At 38.8% G+C, this 22748-nt stretch overlaps 1 protein-coding gene across 2 annotated transcripts in view; it reads right to left on the bottom strand.

Annotated features, from left to right (window-relative positions):
• The window catches only part of FHOD3 (formin homology 2 domain containing 3), a 377898-nt gene that overhangs the window by 124185 nt on the left and 230965 nt on the right, over positions 1 to 22748 (bottom strand). For both annotated transcript variants that reach the window (XM_066560163.1, XM_066560156.1), the window contains exon 7: positions 2131 to 2242. In XM_066560163.1, the coding sequence (XP_066416260.1) occupies positions 2131 to 2242 (112 nt within the window). The remainder of the gene's footprint in view (positions 1 to 2130; positions 2243 to 22748) is intronic.

Here is a 22748-nt window from a genome sequence, read left to right as displayed (position 1 = left end):
GCCAGCATGTGCCAGGTGGCCAAGAAGGCCAATGGCATTCTAGCCTGTATCAGGAATAGTGTGGACAGCAGCACCAGGGAAGTTATTGTCTCTTTGTACTTAGCACTGGTGAGGCCTCATCTTGAATCCTGTGTTCAGTTTTGAGCCCCTCACTGCAAGAAAGACATTGAGGTGCTGGAGAGTGTCCAGAGAAAGGCAATTAAGATGGTGAAGGGTCTGAAGCACAAGCCTTATGAGGAGTGACTGAAGGAGCTGGGGTTCTTTAGCCTGGAGAAAAGGAGGCTCACGGGAACCTTACTTCTTTCTACAATTCCTGAAAGGAAGCTGTAGCCAGGTGGCGGTTTTCCTGTTTAACAAATGACAGGATGAGAGGAAATTACCCCAGGTTGCATCAAGGGAGGTTTAGGTTGGATATTAGGAAGAATTTTTTTCACCAAAAGGGTTGTCAGGTTCTGGAACAGGCTGCCCAGGGAAGTGGTGGAGTCACCATCTCCAGAGGTATTTAAAAGACATGCAGATGTAGCACTGAGGGACGTGGTTTAGTGATGAACTTGGCAGTGCTGTGTTAATGTTTTAACTCAATGGTCTTAAAAGCCTTTTCCAACCAAAGTGACTCTGTGACTCTATTATATTGATGACCTAAAAAGGGAACTAAATATAAAACCAGAAAAAGAATCTCTTAAGGAACTAAGTACAACTGCTTAATGAAAATAATTTAAAAAACTAGGAAGAAGGAAAAACTAGGTATTTGGGTTAAGGTATTTGCAAGAGTTCATAAAATAATCTACTAAAGCACAGGTATGAGAATTCCTGTAAAACCTCTCATTATGCTCTTAACATATGCTCATCTAGCCCATATCCATCAGTTTTTTCAAGTCTTGTGTTGTTACTTGTTTTATTACATTGGGGCATTTAAATGATTGCCTAAGACTGCTTTACAGACAGAGAAGGAAATACTCTGTTTCTCCTTTTTCTTTAATAATGACCTTACTAACATGTTAGTAGATATAAGGCATTTTGAATTCATTGAGAATGCCAGTGAGCTCAGAAAGCTGATGAAATATTAAGAATGAAAAAAGGAGTCACAGTGCTCACAGGTACATGAATATTATAATCATATTTATGCTTATGGCATTTTAAGGTTTACTGCTTTTAATTTAAAACAGAAAGCCAATCTTCAGAATTTGCTGTTTTGAATTGCCCCTGCCTGCTTCCTTGCTATAAGAGATAATTTGGGTTTTTTCTTTTCAACCCATTCTGATAACTGAAAGCAAAATCTGGCTCCTTTTTTCTATTTCTGGCACCACCTTTCTCCTCAGCCCCCAACATTTTCTTGTTTCACTTTTACCATATCAAGTCTCTCAGACAAGTTGAGTATGGAGGCAGCTGCTCCACAGAGGGAAGCTTGCTTTCAACTTCCATGTTTGAGACCACAACAATGGATCTCCTAACCTCAAAAACTCTCCTTGAGGCAAAGGAATGTTTTGCATCAAGAGAGAATGCCCCAGGAGCTTAGTGATGGCTTTGTGGGAAGAACAAGAAAGAACCATTTTTGTTCTATTTATTTGTAAAAAATACAGTATACATATTCAAGTATTTTTCATGAGCCTGAAGGGCAACAGATTTCATAGTATAATATCTGCTCAAGGGCTTTATTTTAATGTAACAACAGATGGTTTTGCTTTTACTATAAAGCCTGTACTATTACTGACCTCGTCTTTCTCTTCAAAGGGATTACACTGATTAGATATCATTTTCTCTTCTAAATCAGACTGCTGCTTCCCAGAAGGAAGTGGAAAGATGGTCTTGCCCAAAGGAGCCTCTGAGTCGGAAGATATTGGGGAGGGGGGGTTTACTTAGCATGTGGATGCAGGGAAAGGGCAATGACTCTGGCACCCCAGGAGGTAAAGGAGCTCTTCAGTTTTCACTCTTCACTTTCCCATTATAATTAATTCTTAAAATAACCTTAAATTATATGAATACTTAAAACATGCTTTTAAGAAATAAAAGGTATGTTGGACAAAGCAGGCATCAATGACAGCAACTTTAGGACCACTGAAAGCAGTGATGAAATGCTACCTTGACCTCAGTGGTGCTGGGATGTTGCAACTCCCTGGTAAGGCTACTTACCTCTCTTTTCATCCACAGTGGATACTGCCTGGATCAAAAGTGGTGCGTTGGACTCTGTGTACTCCACAAACACCAGCAGCAGCTTCAGTGCTGTCTTTACCACCAGGCGAAACTGGAAGAAAAGAATGAGACTTGTCATTCTCCAAACCACAGCATTCCCAGCTGTGGGAAATGACACTGGGCAAGAGGCAAGCCCAGCGGTCCACATCTGGTAGTAACACACAAACAGAAGAGATTAAACTGTGACAGCACTGAAAATGGAAGATAAACAGCTGGCTGAGAATTTCATTCACTGGACAGTGCTCTCCTAGGGAATCCCCAGCAGATAATGAATGCAAGTGAAGTATTAATACTGCCACAAGTAACAAAAGGGTGAACATCCTACCTCTGCATATCCCCAACATTGCTGCCCAAAGCTTGATATATACAGAACTTATTGAGCTAACAAAGCATATATTTCTTTATTTTTCAACACATTTTTTTCCTCCTTCTCCTCTGAGACTTTAATCCTGTCAAAATGCTGGATGATGGGATGATTTCCTCCTTATGCTTTCTTCTCTTCTTATAATGCTACTGTTTAATCCCTAAATTATTAAATAGATTGATCTCCACTAGTAAACACAACTTAGGAGGAAGTGTGGTTAATCTCCAATTATCCCACCCTGTCACAAAATGTGTGATTTACTGGAACTGAGCATTCTGCCTGCAAGTTTTCAAACTCAGGTTTTTGTGCATCCTTAGGAGGGAGTGTTCATAAAAGACTCGTCATTGGTAAAATGGATCTACTAGAATTCAATAGTCAAACTCTATCAATTTCACCTCAGAGCTCCCATTTCCAGAGAGGATCACTTGACTAAAAGAGCTAAATAAGAATTTTTAGGGATAATCAAGTATGATTACTTGGCATGATCAGGTACATGAAAAAACAACTCTTTACTTGAGGGGAGGATTTTTTAATAGTCAGGGCTCTGCATACTGAGAAGGCTTTTACTGTGGGAATTGATACTGGCTCAAATTTGCCATTCTTTCAATCTCAATAATGGATTACTATACCGTTTCTGTCAATATTGACTAATTCCCATTTCCAATTTTTTTTTCAAGTCCTCTTAACACAAATCCTAAGAAGCAAAAAAAAAATTATTAATAATATCATAGATGTACACATGGTCACAAGACAGTGACTGTGTCTATATTCTAAAAAAGACTGCAAGTGCAACAGGCATAGACTCAAGCTGCTGTGCTCACACAGCCACTCATGGAGATGTACTGGAGCTCACTTGAAGGTAATGAGCTAAAACGCAGCTTGCTGCTGTTAACACAGTTCAGTGTCAACAGTGATCCCAGCTAATTGCCTAGTTTCTTGGGGTTTACCCACTCATGTAGAATTGAGCTTAATGCCCCCAGTGGCACTACTAGCAATGCAAAATATTCTGCTGTTGAATCTAGGCTTTTTTCAGGCTTTATGTGTTGTCAAATTGTTGAATTTTAGGGCTGACAGCCAGGAAATCCCAGTGACAAAACTGACCAGGTCCCTTAAGACCCTTGGTTAGTCTAATTTGCAGTTGTACTGCTGCAGTGATACTTCAAAGATACATGGGGTAGTCAAATTAAAGGAAATTGAAACCTGATAACACAACAAATCACTTCCCCACATTTGCACTGTACATCCATATATTTGCCTGTCAGGCCAATACCTGACAGCAAACCAAACCCCATGGTGTTACTGGTCTGCAATGACATTTCTCTTAGGAATCAAGTTCAATTGTTTAATAAGCATACTGAAAGAATTTCCAAAAAGTCACCACTTTTTTTTGTAAAGTTACTTTGTAAATAGGAGTTATACCAGACTACTATAAACTATTCTAGCATTAAGATACTTCGTACTTACATACTATCTACCAATCTGATTAGGGTTTTTTTCCTTAGAAAGGAAAGCTTAGATATTACTTTTGATGGTTCTTAAAGCCTCAAGCCTTGACCATGTGGTGACAATGGGATGAATTCTCACAGAAGTCCTTCATGGCAAAGTTCCCATAAGTGCCCATTTGACAGCAATCAGTGGGGGACACACCAGGCTTAAGTCTATTTTTGCAAATGTTTTTCCAGGAAGAAGAACCTTTGGCAGTACCTTTGCTCAGATTGTTGCCTGCAGGCCATGGCAGCTGCTGCAATGAGGAGCTGGTCCCTCTGCACCTGCCATGCTGCAAACCCTGAGCAGCCTCAGGGCAGCCCACTGCACTTGCACCAGACCAAGGCTCAAGCTGGCTGATTGCAGGTGCTATCTGCAGGTATCAGCTTCCTGTGCTTCACAAGCTAGCAGATGGTTTGTAAGGAATAAATGCCACTCAGAAGCAGTCCTGGAGAAAAGGAGCGATTTGGAAAGCTATGTTTCGCTTACAATTTAGGTCCTAGAAGAACACTCTAAGTTCAGATTGTCAATCTGCAAATTTTCAGAGCTTATCCAGCTCCTCACAAAAGAGTTAATCAGCCCTGGAAGTGGATGTGATTTCCACTGAAGGTGCATACCATGGCTGCTTTCTTCTTGCACCACCACAAACACTAGCTTTGAGAAAACCTGCATTTAAAACAATGCTGTTTCCTGCTTAACAGAAAATGGCATTTGGGACTCCTGTGGGCACTTTTAAGCCTGCCTGCTGCTCTGGACACTTTGGGCAAGGGGAAAGGCAAAACACTGCAGTCCTAGACTAAGCTGCACAATGCCTATGCTGAGGATTTACCTAGCTACCCATGACCCACACAGTCTTTATGCTCATCCTGCAGTGCTTTTCTAAACTGCATTAACAGTGCTTCTTGACAGGAGCAGGCAGTCATTGAGCAGCTGCACTGCCCCAGGAAACTGAAGTCTTCAGCCAGCCAAAACCCCTCTGAGACATCTGATAGCCTGTCACACCCAGACACAAAAACAGTCCAGAGCCTGACATACACTAAAACCAGCTCTAGTTATCCACTCTGGCACCAAGCAGTCTCTGAAAGGTTTGTTCAGGGATACCTGGCAGCAGGACCAATTTGAAGCACAGGGAATTTTTTTAATGTGGCCTCCCATATGCTGTCCAATCTGTTAAATGTTCCCTTTGCGACCACCTGTGGATCTAAGTTCCCATTTGTGGGTAACTATTTGACTGCCAAAGATCCTCACAGCTTCCTGTGTGAGTTCTGAAATGTGTTTGCACGACATAACTTTTCAATTAATTATATAGCTAGATTGCAAATAAAATAACAATCTCAAAATTGGAGGATTGCTATACAGGAAAAGACAGCAGCTGTTCACTGATTTTCTTGCTTCCTTTTCTGAAGTCATGGGACTTTTTGCCAGTCACTGTAATTTCATTTCACATGATTTACCCAGGTGGCACAGCAATGGGAGCAATAGAAACACATTCCATATTTCATTCACAAGCAGGTGAATCACAAATAATCTGAACCGCTGTTAAAAACTTAATGAAAACTTTTAAGACTGTGTGTGGGATTTTTTCCTGGTACTCATTTACTATTGAAGAGGGGAACAACTGCTTTCTGAATCTGCTTCAATAGTCACAGTTTTGTTAAAACCCATGGACCAATCACACTTCTACTTCAAACAGGACTAGAAAGGCAACAAAAGAAGTAGATATGCTAGATCAAAAAAAGTCCTGTTACTATCCCTTTGGAAACATTGGTTGTTCTAATTAAATCCAAATTCCATTTAAATATTACTGCTTAGTTGAAAAGGAAGGCTCACTGAGACAATATGCATACTCACTGGCTTGGTAAAATAATGTTTTAACAGTTCTGAGATTAAATCAGAATTCTTGAATATCCAAACAGTGAAGCATCAGAACTTCTATTAAGCTAGAAAATAAAGTTCGTGTTGTGTTTTTGTATCATGTGCAAGCCAATTTATAGAGAGGAAATGATGTTAGCATCTTCTGGCTGAAGATAAGAACAAGCCAGCAATGTAAAAGGAAGAAGAAAAATTATAAACCTTTTCCCTCTGACTCGCTTTACCTTATACAGTGCAGTTTGGCAATCCCTTTCCCTTTTATCTCTTTATATTTAGACAATTACAGACTTAGACAGGGATACCACACAACAGGCTGCAAAACTCATGTCTCATGGAAGGGCTTATCATAGTTGTTAATCACTTGTCTGGAAAGGCTTTAACCTTTACAAGGAATGTTGTCACAAAGTTCATTGACTTAGAGACCAAAGCAATATTTGTAGAGTTCAGATTGAAACATTCCGGATTCAATTATTTTTCATCTTAAAAAGGAAGAAAGTAAAAAGGAAATTGAATAAAAATATTTTACTTGGGGAGATGTAGCTACTTCAGATTTACGCTATTCAAATTTAAAGGAGAAATAGGCATTGAATTTTTAAATAAAGATTTACTCCAGCCAAATCCCCTGAAACCTAATCCAGGTGCAGACTTGGATTTACTGTAGATCAGGTACTCATCCTTTTTTTAGGATACAGCCAGGCAGAGCTGCAGCTAAAGAAACACCCAGTGCAACCAGTGCTCAGCCTGTCTGGGAGAAGTGCATAGGGAAGCTGGAACCCTTCTCTCTTGTAGGGTGCAAAGATGCCCCCAACTTCAGATCTAGGGCTGCAGGAAGAGCCCATTGGCATCCCACCAGCACCTGCAATTCGACTCAATTTCATGTTTTCCAAGGGAATAAAATTACCTTCTGTTCACAAAAGGAGGAAAGATCTTGCTGGAATGGAAGGTTTTATATATATATATATAAAACTAAAGATGTTATACATATATATATATATAGTGGATCTATATAAAGACACTATTTATTATAATAAGCAACAAATATATAAAATAAATATTAATACTATATGGTAATATTATAATATACAATATTATTATTATATTGTTTTCCTTTGTAATAATCAAAAAAAGGAAATATAAATAGTGAGCTTGAGAGAATCTCTGAGTAATAATTTAAGTTGGAATGGCCCTGATAAGATTTTTCTTTCTTATCTAAGGTGAAAAAAATCCAGTTCCTTTCCTCATATAGCATGTGCTCTACCCCATCTGACCATCATAGTGAGCCTCACTGAACTTGCTCCAGTAGGTAAGTATCTATCTCATACTGAGGAGCCCAACACTGGACTCGTGAACTCCTGATGCTGCCTTATCAGCACCAAAGAAGGAGAGGCACTTCCTTCACCTCGGTGGCTGCGCTCCCCTCAGCCCAGCCTGAGATGTGTTTGACCTTCATTCACACAAAGGCACATTATTAACGCCTGCTCCAATTCATACTCTCTTATTCAGAATAAGTAGACAGAATCAAATGGTGTGATGCTAAAAGAAACACCTGTAATTTTCCCAGCTTTTAAGAAGACAAGGGGTAATGGCTTTAAACTGAAAGAGATCATAGTTATATGTTAGGAAAAATTCTTCACTGTGAGGGTGGTGAGGCACTGAAACAGGTTGCCCAGAGAGGTTGTGGATGCTCAATTCATGAAAGTTTTCAGGGCCAGATTTGATGGGGATTTGAGTAAACTGTCTAGTGGAAGTAAACTCAGTGGCAGAGGGGTTGGAACTATGTGATCTTTCAGCTTCCTTCCAACCCAAACCTTTCCATTGTTCTATGGATTCTATGACATCCCACTATTTTTTTAAATTAAATTTTCTGAAATCTCTGCGACAATGTAATTTCAGTATTTCACATGCTGTCCACCCGTATTTATGTAAAAGAATGTCTCTGCTGCATTCAACATCTTAGTGAACCTTTCCCACATCTGCACTGCAGAAAGCCAACCAAGAGCTCCAGCCCTGAGTGCATAAGCAGGAAGAGCCACCTCTGTCTCAGAAGCATGCAGGGCTGGCTAAACACTGGAAAGAGCCTTAGCAGCTACAGCAAGAGCTTTGGAAATATGAGTGCTTACACAACCCAGACAAAACTGGGGCTTGAGGTGCCAAACAAGCAAGGGGAAAGACATTAGAGGGTAAAACATTTGAAGCTCCCTAATACTAGGATTTGCAAATGCCTTACAGAACGCAGAAACAACCCAAATTCTTTCTAGTCTCTCTCTTGTCCAAAACTGACATTTGAGGTCAGTTACTTCAGTCCAAAAACAGGTGACAAGTCTATTTAGTAATTCAGTTCCTTTTTACTCATAGTTCCTGAAAGCAGGAATGATCACAAGAATGAGATCCTTCTGCGTCACCTATGCCAAGAACTTCCAATCACCCTTATTTTCCATTAGAACTTCAAAGCTGCATCTTTAAAGATGGAAAATTTAGAAATTCAAATGACTACAGAATACCAAACAAAACGTTGTAAATTAGTGTAATCTTCCTTTACCAGAGGAAGAAAGAATTCAAATGTACTAGGGCCCAGAAAGCTGCTTGATGGATCACAATGAACAGGTGCCAATTCCTACACTTTCTTTTCAGAGACACAGCATCTGCCCAAGTCACAGGGTATGCACCGCACAGGGAGGATCACAAAGCTGGGAGGCAACAGTTAAATACAGTGTGCACAAAGCATGTGAATAACCCCCATTCTACGTACTGAATACTGTGAACACCTAGGCATTTTATATCATTAGGAATTTAACTATTAAACAATCTATGTTCCTGTGGGCTGGTGTACCAATAGAACAAATAAGAATGCCCGTGATGCCATATCTATATTTTAAGCAATTTTTGTAAGTTTTATATTAAAACAATGCCAGATTGCATTTTAATATTCAGCCATTTTTGCTCAAATCTTCAAAGAGGGACGCTTAAATAAGGCAAATGAACTGTTGCTAAGGGCTTTGCCAGCTCAGGACTGAAGCTGTGAAAGGAATTAGATTGAGTTGAAAACCCCTATAAGCTTAGATGCAAGATGCTCCAAAACCATCAGTTAAACAACAGTCTTTTTATTCTGAATGTTTCTTTAAGGTTTTTTCCTCCACAGAATGTGTAATGTTAGGAATGGCAGAGAAATACATTCATTTACTATTCTGAAAATGAAATTTCTCAGAACTTCGCAAACATACTGGGTAATGATTACATGTTCTGCACACTGTTACATATGTGGTGTGTATCTGTCATTTATCTGTGGAGAGACTTCTGACATGAAGAGAAAGAAGGTCATTAAAAAGAAATTCATCTGGCCTACCAACAAAACACAGGGATGAGCAAATAGTGATTAGTGAATGGTCAACAAGAAAAAAAAAAAGGTTCATGCCTGGAAATTACGATGTACACCATCAATAATGGTCCAGAAGAAGAAGGGGGAAATACGAAAAAAACATCTGTACACAGAAGTAGGCAACTCATACAACAAATCAAAGCCTACTGCAGGTCAAAGTGGCACTCAGATGAATACATGCAGTTCTGATGAGAGCTTTGAAAGAATATGTTTGGGGTAGAAATCAGCCCTGTATTAAGTCACTTCTAATGAACTACTGATGTAGCTGCATTTCTCTTGCACCAATTGCCACATCAGACAGACACTGTTTGAATAAACCTGAGGCTGCAGTGTTTGGAACAAATCATGAAATGCTACAGGGTTTTTTTGAGTAATCCCCTCTCCTCCTTTTGGAATATCAATGACAATCTTGAAGAGGTGGGGAAGTGATTTTCTGCTCCCATAAAGTAGTCTAAAATGACTTTTTTTTTGTTTGTTTTATGACAGGATAAATAAAAGACCATTCAGAGCTCTCCAGGACAACACACAAAGTGAGAGCAATCTCATTGTGCTTTTCCCCCCTACGACCAGGCCAATCCCCCCAGTGTCTCCCACAAGAACTATTCATTGTGTAAAAATCACATGTAATTATTGAGCTAGAAAGGAGGACAGGGTAGGACTTGGAGATTATAGGACATAAAAGGATTAAACTTCTTTACCCTCAGGTGACTTCTGAGCTGGTGTCCTTGCACCTTTGTCAGGGGCCCAACCACAGGCCTATTAGGTGTTACACAGTTTTAAATGCCTTTCTATTTGGCTTTTTCAGATATTGCTGAAACAAAAGGGTTTGGTTTCAATTAAAGTTTTAGTTTTTTCCATTGCAAAACACAAACCAAAAATATTTCACTGGAAATTTGCCATCAACCTTTGTCCAGACTAGGAATTATGCTTCACTTGTAAAGATTTACCCTCAGATTTAATTTTCCTTCTCTCTTTAAATAGTGCAGTTTCATTGTATCATCTGTTGATTCTTTTATTAACCATTCCCAAATACTGGCATCTTTTAGGACTCCAGGAAAATAAACACTATCAGTACCTCTAGCACTGTCTTCTCTGTCTGGATAAAGATTGTGATTGAATTATCTTAAATAAGGTATAAAACACTTAGCTTGAGAGAAACCACAGTAACATGAGAACCAATTTCTGGTTAGACTCATGCTTGTGTGTAACGTGCTATCAAACATGATAAGGAACAGACCTCTTTATTCTCTTTTTGTCTTCTACAAACATGCACCTTATTTATGTCTCAGTTTTCTAGCATTTTCCTGTTATGGATCATAGAGCAAGATGGTCTAGTAAAGTCTTTTCCTTTCATTAGATAGCAAAATCTCTGTTGGGTACATGCTAAACTAGCTTTATGCAAAAGCAACAGCAACAATATATTATGATATGTACAATGTCATTCTAACACAACTTAGCATCTGGAAACATACTGCCTGACTAGGCCATTTTTTGGTAGTTCCAGCAAATCCATGACCCTAAAGTCTGTAAGTCACAGTTAGACCTGATGGGTCTTAAGGAATTAGTCATATGTCTATTAAATAAAATGCGTGCTTCTGATCAGCAGAATAAATTAAAAATTGAACACTACCCTGATGATATGTTCAGCAATAGAGGCAATAATGAAATTTCATATTTTGGTAACAGTAAGGTAAGTAGATAATAAACAACAAGATTTGAAGCCATGCAGCATCAGAATTCCACATTAGAAATGAGTTTGCAAACTGAAATGGATCACAAGAATGGGTTTTGTGCGCCTGCATAGGGGAAATATGATTAAGGCCATTTGGCATGTCTTCTTTTTTTTTTCTTTTCTTATGACTGAGGAGTTACATGCAGAGCTTTCCCACCAGCCCCCTAAATTGATGTATGATTTTAGCCTTGAACTGTGCTATCCTCAACAGATAGTCATTGGGCTGAACCTCTGGCAATGGGAAAGGTTTGAGAGATTGGCAGTTTCAGCAACTTCTTTTCCTTGGGCAGGGCCAAGTTGATATTTCCTTAACTGTGATACAAAAAAAAAAATGGGAGAGGAAAAGAGTTTTTATGAACTTAATTGCAGATAGGACTTCATCTTCACTCCCTGCTCTGAAATCCCTTTCATACCACACTCCTTTAGCTTTTGTTATATTGCTGAATGACATCTTGGTTTGAAAAAACATCTAATGCAATACAAAGTCACCTTACTCAAGACAAAAGGCAATTAATTTTAAAGAGAGAAGGGATTCAATAACCTATTACTAAGGTATCTCATGCAAAGCATGTAAGGATCTGAAAGTCATCTACAATTAATCAAGTAGTGCAACAGTTCTGTGATGCATGCTGTGTTTGATCACATTTTAGGTACAGAAAAGCTAAAGTACTGTACATTTTAAAGGCAAACATAAGATCTAACATTGCATCTTATTTCTTCTTTTAAGCCTCCAAGTAAATATTTGACTAATGTGTGTTTTCAGAAATATTTAAAATTCCAAATTAAGTCTTTAGATTTAAGATCAAATTACTACTGTATAATTTTGTTGAGTGACTAGAAATTATGTAGAAGGAAGTTCACTTGCCGCACATAAATTTTCCATAGCAAACTACTTTCTTCCAAGACCCACTCTCTATCCTCTCATTTATATAGCTGGTGACCATAGATTTCCTCATGACAGCAGCAGAGAGGGCTTCACAAGCTTCAGTATGTTTGATATGGGAACTGTGTACAAAGTAGAATATCAAAACTCTACTCTCTTCAGGATGTTAATTTTCGTCCTGGCCAATGCAGAGTGGCTCAAGGAGAGCTCAGAGATCACCCTGTCCCTGATTGTGAAAGCCATCACCAAAAAAATGAATGAATTATGGTCAAAGCCAGAAGAAAACAGAGAAATAACAGAACTATTAGAGTACCTTCTCTTGGAGCCTCTTAAAAAATTAAACCCACTGAAACACACGACAGCCATGAGGAGCACAGCATTCTCACCCTTGTTTCCTTAGGCAGCTGTGCTGTCCCTCCCACTGCCTACTTCTGGACTCTCTCCTGTAACTGTGGGATCTATATGCCCACTGCCCTGTCACACTTGACAGTAATGGAGTTATGTTCCTACTCAAGTTGAAAAAGGCATTACAAAAGACCCCAAGTTGGTAAGCTCATAAGAGAAAAGGAAGTTTCCAGTCATTTTGAAAGGGACACAGTCCTCAGCCCACCACCAGCCATGCTGCAGGCTGCCATTTGCACAAAAGACAGCAGGCATGGAACACACAGCAGGACGGAGCCTCCAAGAGCATGTGGGATGGCAAGGAAAAAGCAAGGAAGAAGGAAAACAAAGATAACAAATTGCTTCATTAGTTCTACTGCTTATGAAACAACTTGCTAGAATTAGTGGCCTTGGAAATGTCCTGTTTAAATAATATCAAGGTTGAGTTCAAGGACCCTAGGGGAAAAAAATATTTGAGTTTGCAAGTACAGTGGAAAACTACTCTATTATTATTCTGTGGTTTTCTGCACGTGAAATTTGTTCTTTCAACAGTTTCATTAAAATGTACTCATAATAAATACCCAAACTATGCTTGTGTTTAAATAACTTCGCCTGAAAACAACTCTAAGTTGAATGATATGGTTAGCAGTCCTTTCCTGACACTGCACAATCTTATAGACAACATTTCAGCAGCAAAAACACAAAATCATAACAACCTATGAATAAAGTGTGTGGAAATGGTTGAAGATAGTATGTCAACAAAGATTCCTAATTATAAAATATTATCTATTGCAACAACTTTCTTAAGCAATTCATTGTTAACAGGTTATTCTTTTTAAGCATCCCAAAAAGCAAATTCTAGTGGTTTAAACTACTGAAATGATAAAACTGTTGAAAGAACAAATATCACACATCAAACCATGGGGCAAACCCACCACAAGTAATTCTTCTTGAAAGAATATGTAATAAAGTAAGACTAGAGAAGGGATATATATAGATATAGATATTCCACCTATATTAATATAATTATAAAAGCACTATTGTTTCACTGTACATAAAGACTGCAGATTTTTCTCTATTCTCAAACTTCTGAGTATTATCAGGCATAAAAAGTAATTCAGAAGCAGAGGTTTGACTGCAAAACCAGACACACTTATTTACCTTTGGATAACTTGCCAAATAAAGTTAATAAATAAAGCTACTTTTCCCCCAAAGAGCTGGGGGACATGTAAACATAACAGAAGTGGTCATATTTTTCCAGCAATCATCTGTTTGTCTGTCCTAAATCTGGAAGAGGCTGCTATCCTCAAATCTAGTCCTCATTATCAGTCTAGTCCAGATACCTTTTTTGTAAATCCAAAAAACTTCATTATGAAAACAAAAATGTAACAGACTAGACATTTCCAGCTTCCTACATCGTAGGAAGGGAGTGGCAGAATACTTCATGGAGCCATTTAGAAACCTGATTTATGGGGACACAGGTCTCTGCATATCACCTAAGACACTGCTTAATTACACAGCCCTAGCAATGTCATATTATTCTAACTCCCTCCTTTGCCAGAAGAGAACAAGGATGGAGATATTCTCAATTTTGGTTTTCATAGGAGCTAGCAAGTATGCAACTTCTGCATACAGGTGGACAACTGTAAGGATATATTACATTATTATAGGCTTCTCTTGACAGGGATCTTCTATTAAAGTAATAATTCTTTTCTAAGTTATTATTCTCTTTTCTAAAGCTCAATGTTCAAAGAAATAATGTAATTCCTCTGTCTCAAGCCACCTCCTTCCTATGACTTTTATCAACCAAACTCATTACATCCACCCCCAATTTTACAGCAAATCAAACAAACATACAAAATGAAAATATGTACAGTTGATTTTGAATCCCAGAAAGGTGAAAGAGCTGGAAAAAGACTCCTCAGACTCCTGCTTGGATAAGAGAAATGGAATTGTTTCCACACAACACTTCTGGCGATGTGGCAAAGGCTTAACAATACAGACTTAACTCTAATCACACTCATGTTCAATTGTGTTCCAAAGGTCTGCAGATTAGATGAAGTTAACTTCAGCTTCACTGACCTCCATGTCCAGATCCCAATTGTAGCAAAAATTGTAGCAAAAGCAAATGCCTTTGTTACAGCTCATAAAAAAGATCTGGCTTTTACAATTTTCCTCTAAGTATAAAGCAAAAGTATGTGGGTACCCCTACAGCAGGAAAAAGAGGAGGAAGTTTGAGTGATTCACTTAAGGGTTGAGCTGGAAGGGACCTCTCTGGAGATCATCCTGTCCAGCTCTCTGCAAAGCCACCTACACTTAGTTGTCCAGGATGGTGTCTAATTTATTAAACGTGGCTAAAAATTAACAGATATAAAAAACATGATTTAAAAAAATAATGATTCTTAAATACATATTTTAACTATTCTTTATTTTTCAAAGCATGGCACTTGCAACTTATTTTCTGCCTATCTCTCACACACCCATACTAGCTCCCAAACATACATATACTGAAAGAGACAAAAAATCCCTAACACTTATTTTCAGCAGATCACAGAGATTACCTAATTTCACTATAACAAAGCAGTTTCGCGTATGTTAAGATTTAAATGCCCATACATATGCCCAAAATGTAGTTCTCAGCTCATCTATCATGTGAAGACAAGACTTTTTATGCAATGATACCCATGTAGTTCTCTGGATACCAAGTGTGGTCTGGGATTACAGTAAAAATCTGTGATATTGTATACTAAATGAATTACATTTTCTCAAGCATTTAAGAGAATATTGAGTGGTTTACTCAGGAACCTCCAATGACTCCCAGGTTTTGTGTCTCAGGTCCTCAGGAGCACCACAGTAACAGCAATGGTCACTTTGGGTCTAGTTTGACAGCAGACAGAAAGGGATAGAAACATGTTTTCTATACAGCAGAATTGGAACATGGAAATGAAAACTATTCAAGGCTTGGAAACTCATGGTCAGAACTGAGAGGTCCAGCAGGGCTTCTGAACTAACCCACCTGCATGTGTAGTCTCCCTGCAGCCTACTTTTGTGGAAATCTGGATGTGCAGCTCAAAGACAAGACTGGACTAGGTTCCTATCTCCCAAGTGAGGTTAAAAGAGCCTCAGAAGTGCAACAGAGCATCATCTGAAATCATCTGTGACCACAAACACCAAACAGCAATGTAATAACTGAAGTTAGGTATTTGCCTGTATATTCCTAAAAGGCTGTAGCTACCAAGCTATAGGTAGGTTTGCAGCAGCAGTGACGAGGACAAGGGATCAGTTTCCAGAGTCTGTTTCTCTTCATCTAACCCTTAGTGCACTGTTCTGGACCTAAAGACTTTTGACTAAGCACATTTGACTAAGGTAGCACAGTGAGATGTGCCTTTACTTGTGGCATTATTTTCACACATATTTCAGTTTTTGTTTCATCACAATGTAAACTATTTCAGATGCAATATTTAAGAATTATTCAGCATCTGGGACTTGAATAGTTTTTAGCCAAGTAATTGCCAGGGTCATTCAAAGAGCTGAACCCACAGAAGCATGAGATCATAATCAGCAGTGATTTGACTTGCATCATAGATCAATTTTGAGCTGTTGTTTCAGTTCTTTGGGAGCAGTACAGAGGGACAGAGAGGAGACTGCGGGACAGGGGTTGGGCAGGGGAACGGAACAAAAAAACCCCAACCCTTTCTTCTTCCTGAACTAACCACAACAGATTACTTCCACTTTCTTCTGAAGTCAAGAGTAACTGCAGACAAAATCAGTAAATACAGTGATGCCTTAATAAGGGGCAGCAGTTAACAAAAGCAGTAAAATAAACTGCTCCAGAACATTATCCTTTGTATCCAAGAAAGCTCAAGTGAAATGCACTGCGGTAGCTGTGTAATGCCTGATGGGAATAGTTACTATAGATTTAGACAAAAGCAAATGTAATTGAGATTTGACCCTTTCAATGCAGTGGAGTACAGGTTTTGAGGAGGTGACTTTATTCAGAGTACATAAACCAGCTGAACTCTTTCTTTTGGTGTAATTTTACTTGGTTTTAGAAAGTTTTTCATGGTAGGCTCTCATATGGAACAACCATGTGAATGGCATGAAAGATATTACCACAGTAACCATGGAAACACCAGAAAAAAAAAATTTGGGTTTTTCTGGTGGTGTTTCCATTCTTCCCCCCCCCCCACCAAGTTAGTACATAAGCACATTTCCTTTTATAAGAGCAAAATGTCTCACAATATTTGAAAGAATTATTTTAAGTTTGCACACAAGGATTTGGTTGTACAGTTCTTGAATATTCTTCTTATTATTATTAATATTAATAATAACAACATAATAATAACATCAGTTTTGCCAATGCTACCGAGCAAATTAAGAGTCTTGATAGACAGTCACCTGCTTTAACTAGGAAAATAAGATCTCAGAACCTGGAAAGGACTGGACTTCAGCCTTGCTTCCAGAGATCTCTCTGTACTGCCTCTGAGTAGTACAGCAGATCAGACTAAATGCATAATGCCAAACTAAAAATCTCTGCAAGCTGAAAGTCCTACTCCTCCTCCCTAATTACTGAGTCATGTTTTTTTGAACCCATATATTCACAGCACAATTCACAGGAGAAACAGTGCTACTCTAGCTCAGCATAACCAGCTACAACTCATGCTCTGAAAGCAGGTCTTTAATAGCAGCCCTGACTTTTTCCTTCGATCTCCTAGACAGCTTCCCACAAGTGGGTATTGCCAGAGCCTTTCATTTCTGCCTGTTTAGGATAGCAGGATGAAGGCTAAAAGGCTGTGTAAGCTATGGAGATGAAAAAAATTAACCAAAGTAGAGGCAGGAGGCTGCTATAGAATCACAAATAAATACTTCACATTTGCAGCTCAAAAGAAAGCTCCATGTTCTGGGCCCCCTAGAAAAACAAACATGTAAAACAACTGCTTTTAAAACAGAGACATCTAGCAGCTGCAGCTTAACTATTTTAAAATACATCTTTCCCTGATGAGGATGTGCTTGCTGGCCTCTTCAGAATCTGTGCTCTGGCAGTATTCCTCAGCAGGCAGGTGATTCCTCCCCAGCACCTCAGACTGATTGCAGACAAAACCATAAAATTCCATGATAAGTAATTCCATCACTCTGATTAAACTAGGTGTGTTAGAAATACATGGAGTTAAAGAGAAAAACTGCAGATTACAAAAAATACCCCAAAACTGAGGATGCATTTCATTAGACATGCAGAGAGATTCATTAGCTGTGTGAAGCTACAAATATCCAAAACTAAAGGATACCAGATGCCTCAGGGAAGGACAGCACAACTCAGTTTTTATCAATAACCTGTGCTGGGTGTTAGATGGAATAAGTGTTTTAAAGCACATAGTCTTGCTCCACATTGTATTCTCCCAGAGGCATTTTGCCCCAGTCCTGTCCTCACACTGTTTATTCATATCCATCTGTGCCTGCTAGGTGGTGCTGTGGGATGCTTTTTCTAAGGCAGAAAAGGCAAGTTGCTTTTTTCATTCCCCTCACTGATATTTTTTCTTTTCCTTCTGCACGAGAACAGCTGCAGTGTTTTCTGTATCTTGGCTGTACAGGATGTGTCCTGTCAGGTCCCTTGTCAAGTACGTGGTGGCCACCCCTGAGGATGCTGCTTCTCCAGAGCAGTCAGGGAAAATGAGTGCATCAGCTTTCATCTGCATGTATTCATGCAGGAAAGCTGAAGCCTTAGATGGAAGTAGGAGGTATTAATATCTGGTCTAAAATTTTCAAAATTTTCATTACCCTTTTGTTCAAAAGATACAGGCCATTTAAACAAACTATTTTCATTGACAAAGAAGGATTTAAAATCAATTCAGATACACAAATCAAAAGCATGGTTTCAAAGAAAAGGGAAAGACTAAAACTTCCCGGAGGGCCAACGAGTGAAATGTCTCCCTTTTTCCCCCTCAGACTGCAACTTACTTCTATGATGAAAAGCAACCTACTGCAAAAACTTTGGAAAACACCCTTTTTAAAGGGTAGTAATGAGAAGGATGCTGGTTTAGGCTTCATTTTTTTCCTGTAGCTAACCAATAACTGGGTTAGTGGCAGGATGCTACCAGTGCTAAAACATCCACAGTATCATAAATGGTGCAGACTGGGACTGAACTAGTCAGATCTGTAGGTAAAGTAAGTCTGGTCCATCTGTTCCACATAACTTCACATTGGTTTAGCCAAAGATGATGAATAATCCTAACCCACCCTTCTGAGCAGGAGGGAAATAAAACAAAACAATCTCCAAGATGAGTAACCGTAGTATTACATCAAATGATGACATCAGGAAAATCTTGTGCTCTGTTTTCAGATCCTGTCCCATGGCCCAATGCCTTGGCACACCCTTGGAGCCATTGCTGTTCCTATACAAAAGACACCCTAATAAATGACAATGTGTCTAACATAGCCTTCAACCTTTCTGTGTAGTGAATTGAAATTTTTTGTCTGATGCTCTGCTGTATGATCTTCCACTGCCAAAAGCTGAACTTGGGCATCGACGTTGCATCCCTTCATCAGAAAGGGACGACAAGGAACAATAAGGGAAAATTTTGCAGACTAGTGACAAAAGTTGAAGTATATCCTGATTCTAAGGAAGTTTGCCTCAAATCTCGCTATTGCATGCAGCTATTATGGACGTCCATCTGAGCAGTGCAGATCTGGAAGCAAACCTACTTTCAGGTGGTGTAACATGTCTTTCCCCCTGCAGCCATGCACAGTTTTTACTGCAAAAGGCTCTCAAGTTCCTGAGTGCCTGGAAGGGTGGCCCAAGAAACACCCAACATGTGAAGAGTGTGCATTTGTGGAAGCCTGACTGCAGATGAGAAAGGGAAAAAGAAAAAATTACCTGAACAGAAAGCACTGCAAACCACACAGAGTGGCTGTGACACAAAGGAGCAAAACTTAAGTGAAACTCTATCTTCTCTACGTAATGAAAGGAGTAAAACATTTCACTATATTTAACAGACACATATTAAATATAGTTTTAATATATTTAGTATCTTCAGGAAAACACAGTGAACTAAAACACAGTCCTCAGGGATTAACAGTTTTGAAGTAACTCCATATATTAATAGCTGTGTAGTCTCTTGTCCCACTTTACTCTTTCTTTACTATAAGAAAGCATGTGTCATAGGAAAAGCTTAATTGGGGAAGCAGAAGCAGTCAAACTCTAAGTTAGAGAAGTGTTACATTTCCCTCCAAAAACAAAGCAATAAGATGCTTAGATAACCACACTGACATTTAAAGTGCAATGGAGAAAAAGGGCTTCAGAGAGGTTGCTTTAATTTTATTACTGAGCTAAAGAAGGAAGCAGTTACACACTGCTGGAAATGAAAAAGGCAAAGCATACCTTTACTACAGTTGTGTGTCTTCTAATAGGAAGAGGAAATTCAAAAATAAAAGGGACCAATCTACAAAAATTCCATGCTGGCTGAGGTATTTACAGTATGTTTTATATTGAACATCACATTCTTGTTTTTTATTAATGTGGTCTTCAAAAAGGGAAAACAGTGAAGAGATTGAGGGGGGGCAAACCAGGAAGCATCTGAACTCCTTGTTTAATTGCTGTGATCAAAGAGGGTCAGAATATGGGAAGAGAGTACACAGCATGCCCAGATGAGGCTCATTTCAGTGTATCATGGGAGCCAGCTAGAAAACCTGCTGGTATGCTGGAAATTATTCTGAAAAGTCTTTATATGGTATGAACTACTCTTGGAGAACTGTGGAGAGAAAAAAAAAGGAAGAAAGAAAACCTATCAAAGAACCTTCCTTTTGATCTTGATCTTATGAAAAGTGATTGAGGTCCACACATCTTACCAGACTTTTTTCTTCCTAAGGGCAAGTTCTGTAACTGAGGAGACCAACATAAAATCTGTGAGGTAGCCACGAGTCCTGGGTAATACCCTGGTGAGGGACCTGAGCTGCTTGCACCTCACAGGTTCCTTGGGGTGCACTACACGCTGAATATAGAGCCATCATGTGTGCTTTGGTAGTTTCCATTTTTGATACAGCGTATTTTTTCTGTTATCCAAGTATTTTCAGCTAGTAGCCTTTGCTTTAAAAAACAACTACTCTAAATAAAAGAATGACAAACATTTTTGAGTGATGCCAAAAGAGCAGATATGGTAACAATTAGTATCAGGTTCAACTTTTACCTATGTATCTGTCTTCACATATAATCTGTCCTTCTACTCCCTTATGTTCTTCCTCCAGGCCTCTAAAATCCAAATACCAATTTTCCAGATGAGGGACCAAGGCAAAAAGGGATTTGAAAACTGGTTCAAAAATGTTCCTGGCAGCTGGATTCAGCCTGGGTCTCCCAATGTAAAAACTCTCTCCCTATCTGGGCCATTCTTCCAGGCTAAGCTACAAGCAAAACACTGGTATATTAACTGCTGTGTTGGCTGAAATGTCTCAGATCTGGTTTACATGACACTGCAAAAAATGTTGGATACCACCTTTCCTGCAGGCAGAATTCCACTACTGCACTATATATGTGGGAACGAGGACAGATACTGATTTAAGAAGAAAATTTTGATGAATTTAAGAGAAAAAACAAATAGTAATAATAGTAATTATATAGTAATTCAAAAATAGTAATTGTATAGTAATTCAGTTTCTGTTCAAAAAGAGGAACATTTAGGAAAATAACAGAGAGAAGATCAGGCAGAACAATTCTGCAGAAAAAGATGGGTCCTATACATCTCACAGCAGCAGCTGCAGAGTACCCAGCAGATTTAAGTCATATTTTTGGAGAAGTAAGAGATCCTTGCACAGACAAACATTTGAAGAGACTTTGTGTGGAATTTCTGCTACTTCCATGCAAACTCTCCTTGCATTTCCTCAAAATCCTGTAAAAAGCAAGCGTGCAGTTCTCAAACATCTTTAATAACAATTCAATAAACATCAAAATAGAGGTGAGAGGAAGAAGTAACTTGGTAATGAAGTTACAAAGTTTACTACAAACAGTTTGAGAAATTAAGTGATTAACAAAAACATCCTGCCCACATCCTATGAATAAATTGAACTCTGCTTGTACCAGAATAAATATCATAGTGCATTGAGATAAATATGTCAACTGAGGCCAAAGCTTTGTTAAAATAAGGATGGAATACCTGCATTCTTCAAATCTGATGGAATAAGTAAAAATTAACCATAATGCCCTTTCTCTAACAGTCATAAAATCCCAGAATGTTAACACATACTCAAGAATGCAAAAGGCTGGCCCCCTCCTTTCTTCTATAGGAGTGCAGGAGTCTTCTCAGCATCACCACTGCAACCCTCCATCCCCATATGCTGCTTTCTACTGGCAGAATAACCAAAAAGCTCTGCCAGAAATTCAAGACACTTTACTAAGTCTCAGGAGATCTGGATGCCAGGTTTGTTTCTTACACTGGTCTCACCACACAGTTCAGATGAGGCACTGGTACTTTGTTGAAACATCCATTCACTATGGTGCATTTTCACAGAACCACAGGATATTCTGAATTGGAAAGGACCCAGCAGGATCATGAAGTCCATCTCTTAAATGAATGGCCCATTCAAGGATGGAACTCACAGCCTTGGTGCTATTAGAACTGTGCTGTAACCAACTGAGCCAATCTCAGGGCATTTTCTTATGTTTCATAGTGATCTATCTCCTGTACCACACATGCCACTGATATGGTCCTGTCAGTGAAGGCAAGAAGGAATGACTGAGCACAGAGGGTATTTGCCAGCATTACAGGACATTTTGCGAATGATTATTTTAACTATTAAATAGATTAAGAAAACTGTTATCACTTGACCTTCACTAAAGTTCTGAGCTAACAAATTTGAGTTTGGTGACATTTCAATGACTGTGCACCAGAAGAAGTTTCCCTGCTGCTTCAGTTAAACTTTCTAATAGCCTACTTTCTAATGCCTTCTGCCAAGCACCATAGCCACTGTCATAAAAGATAATCACTATAACACCTAAGAGCAACAACACCAGAAAATGGGAAACTCTGGAAACTGAAGCATTATGCACCAGAGTTCATGAAACAGTGTTCCCAGAAAAGGTGCAGACACAGCTGCTTATTTTAATTTTAAAACACTCCTGAAAATACAGCTTATTAAACTCCTGAGTTAGGATTATTGATATTTCTACCCTGAAAAATGATAACACAGCTGTCCCAAAAGATTTGTCATAATGACCACAGTACTTTATACTGGCCAAGTTGATTTCTGCATTTAGATATGCATAAAGTTCTCATATGTATACTATACCATAAGCCTGGATTATAACTAGCATCTTTTTATCCATCGAGCAACTCTTATAATTCTTCATTCTGTTTCATCTGAAAATTTAATTTTTCTGTTTCTTTTGGTTAGGCAATTGATTTTATTGTCAAAGACATTTCCCGCTGGCGGTTTCAAGCATGCTGGAATAAGTAGGCTCCATTTTCTTTAGTCTCAGTCC

Source organism: Molothrus aeneus, chromosome 1 (genome assembly GCF_037042795.1).
Source record: "Molothrus aeneus isolate 106 chromosome 1, BPBGC_Maene_1.0, whole genome shotgun sequence".
NCBI lineage: Eukaryota > Metazoa > Chordata > Aves > Passeriformes > Icteridae > Molothrus > Molothrus aeneus.
The sequence above is the reverse complement of the archived record's forward strand: the minus strand, read 5'-3'. Positions and strand labels throughout refer to the sequence as shown.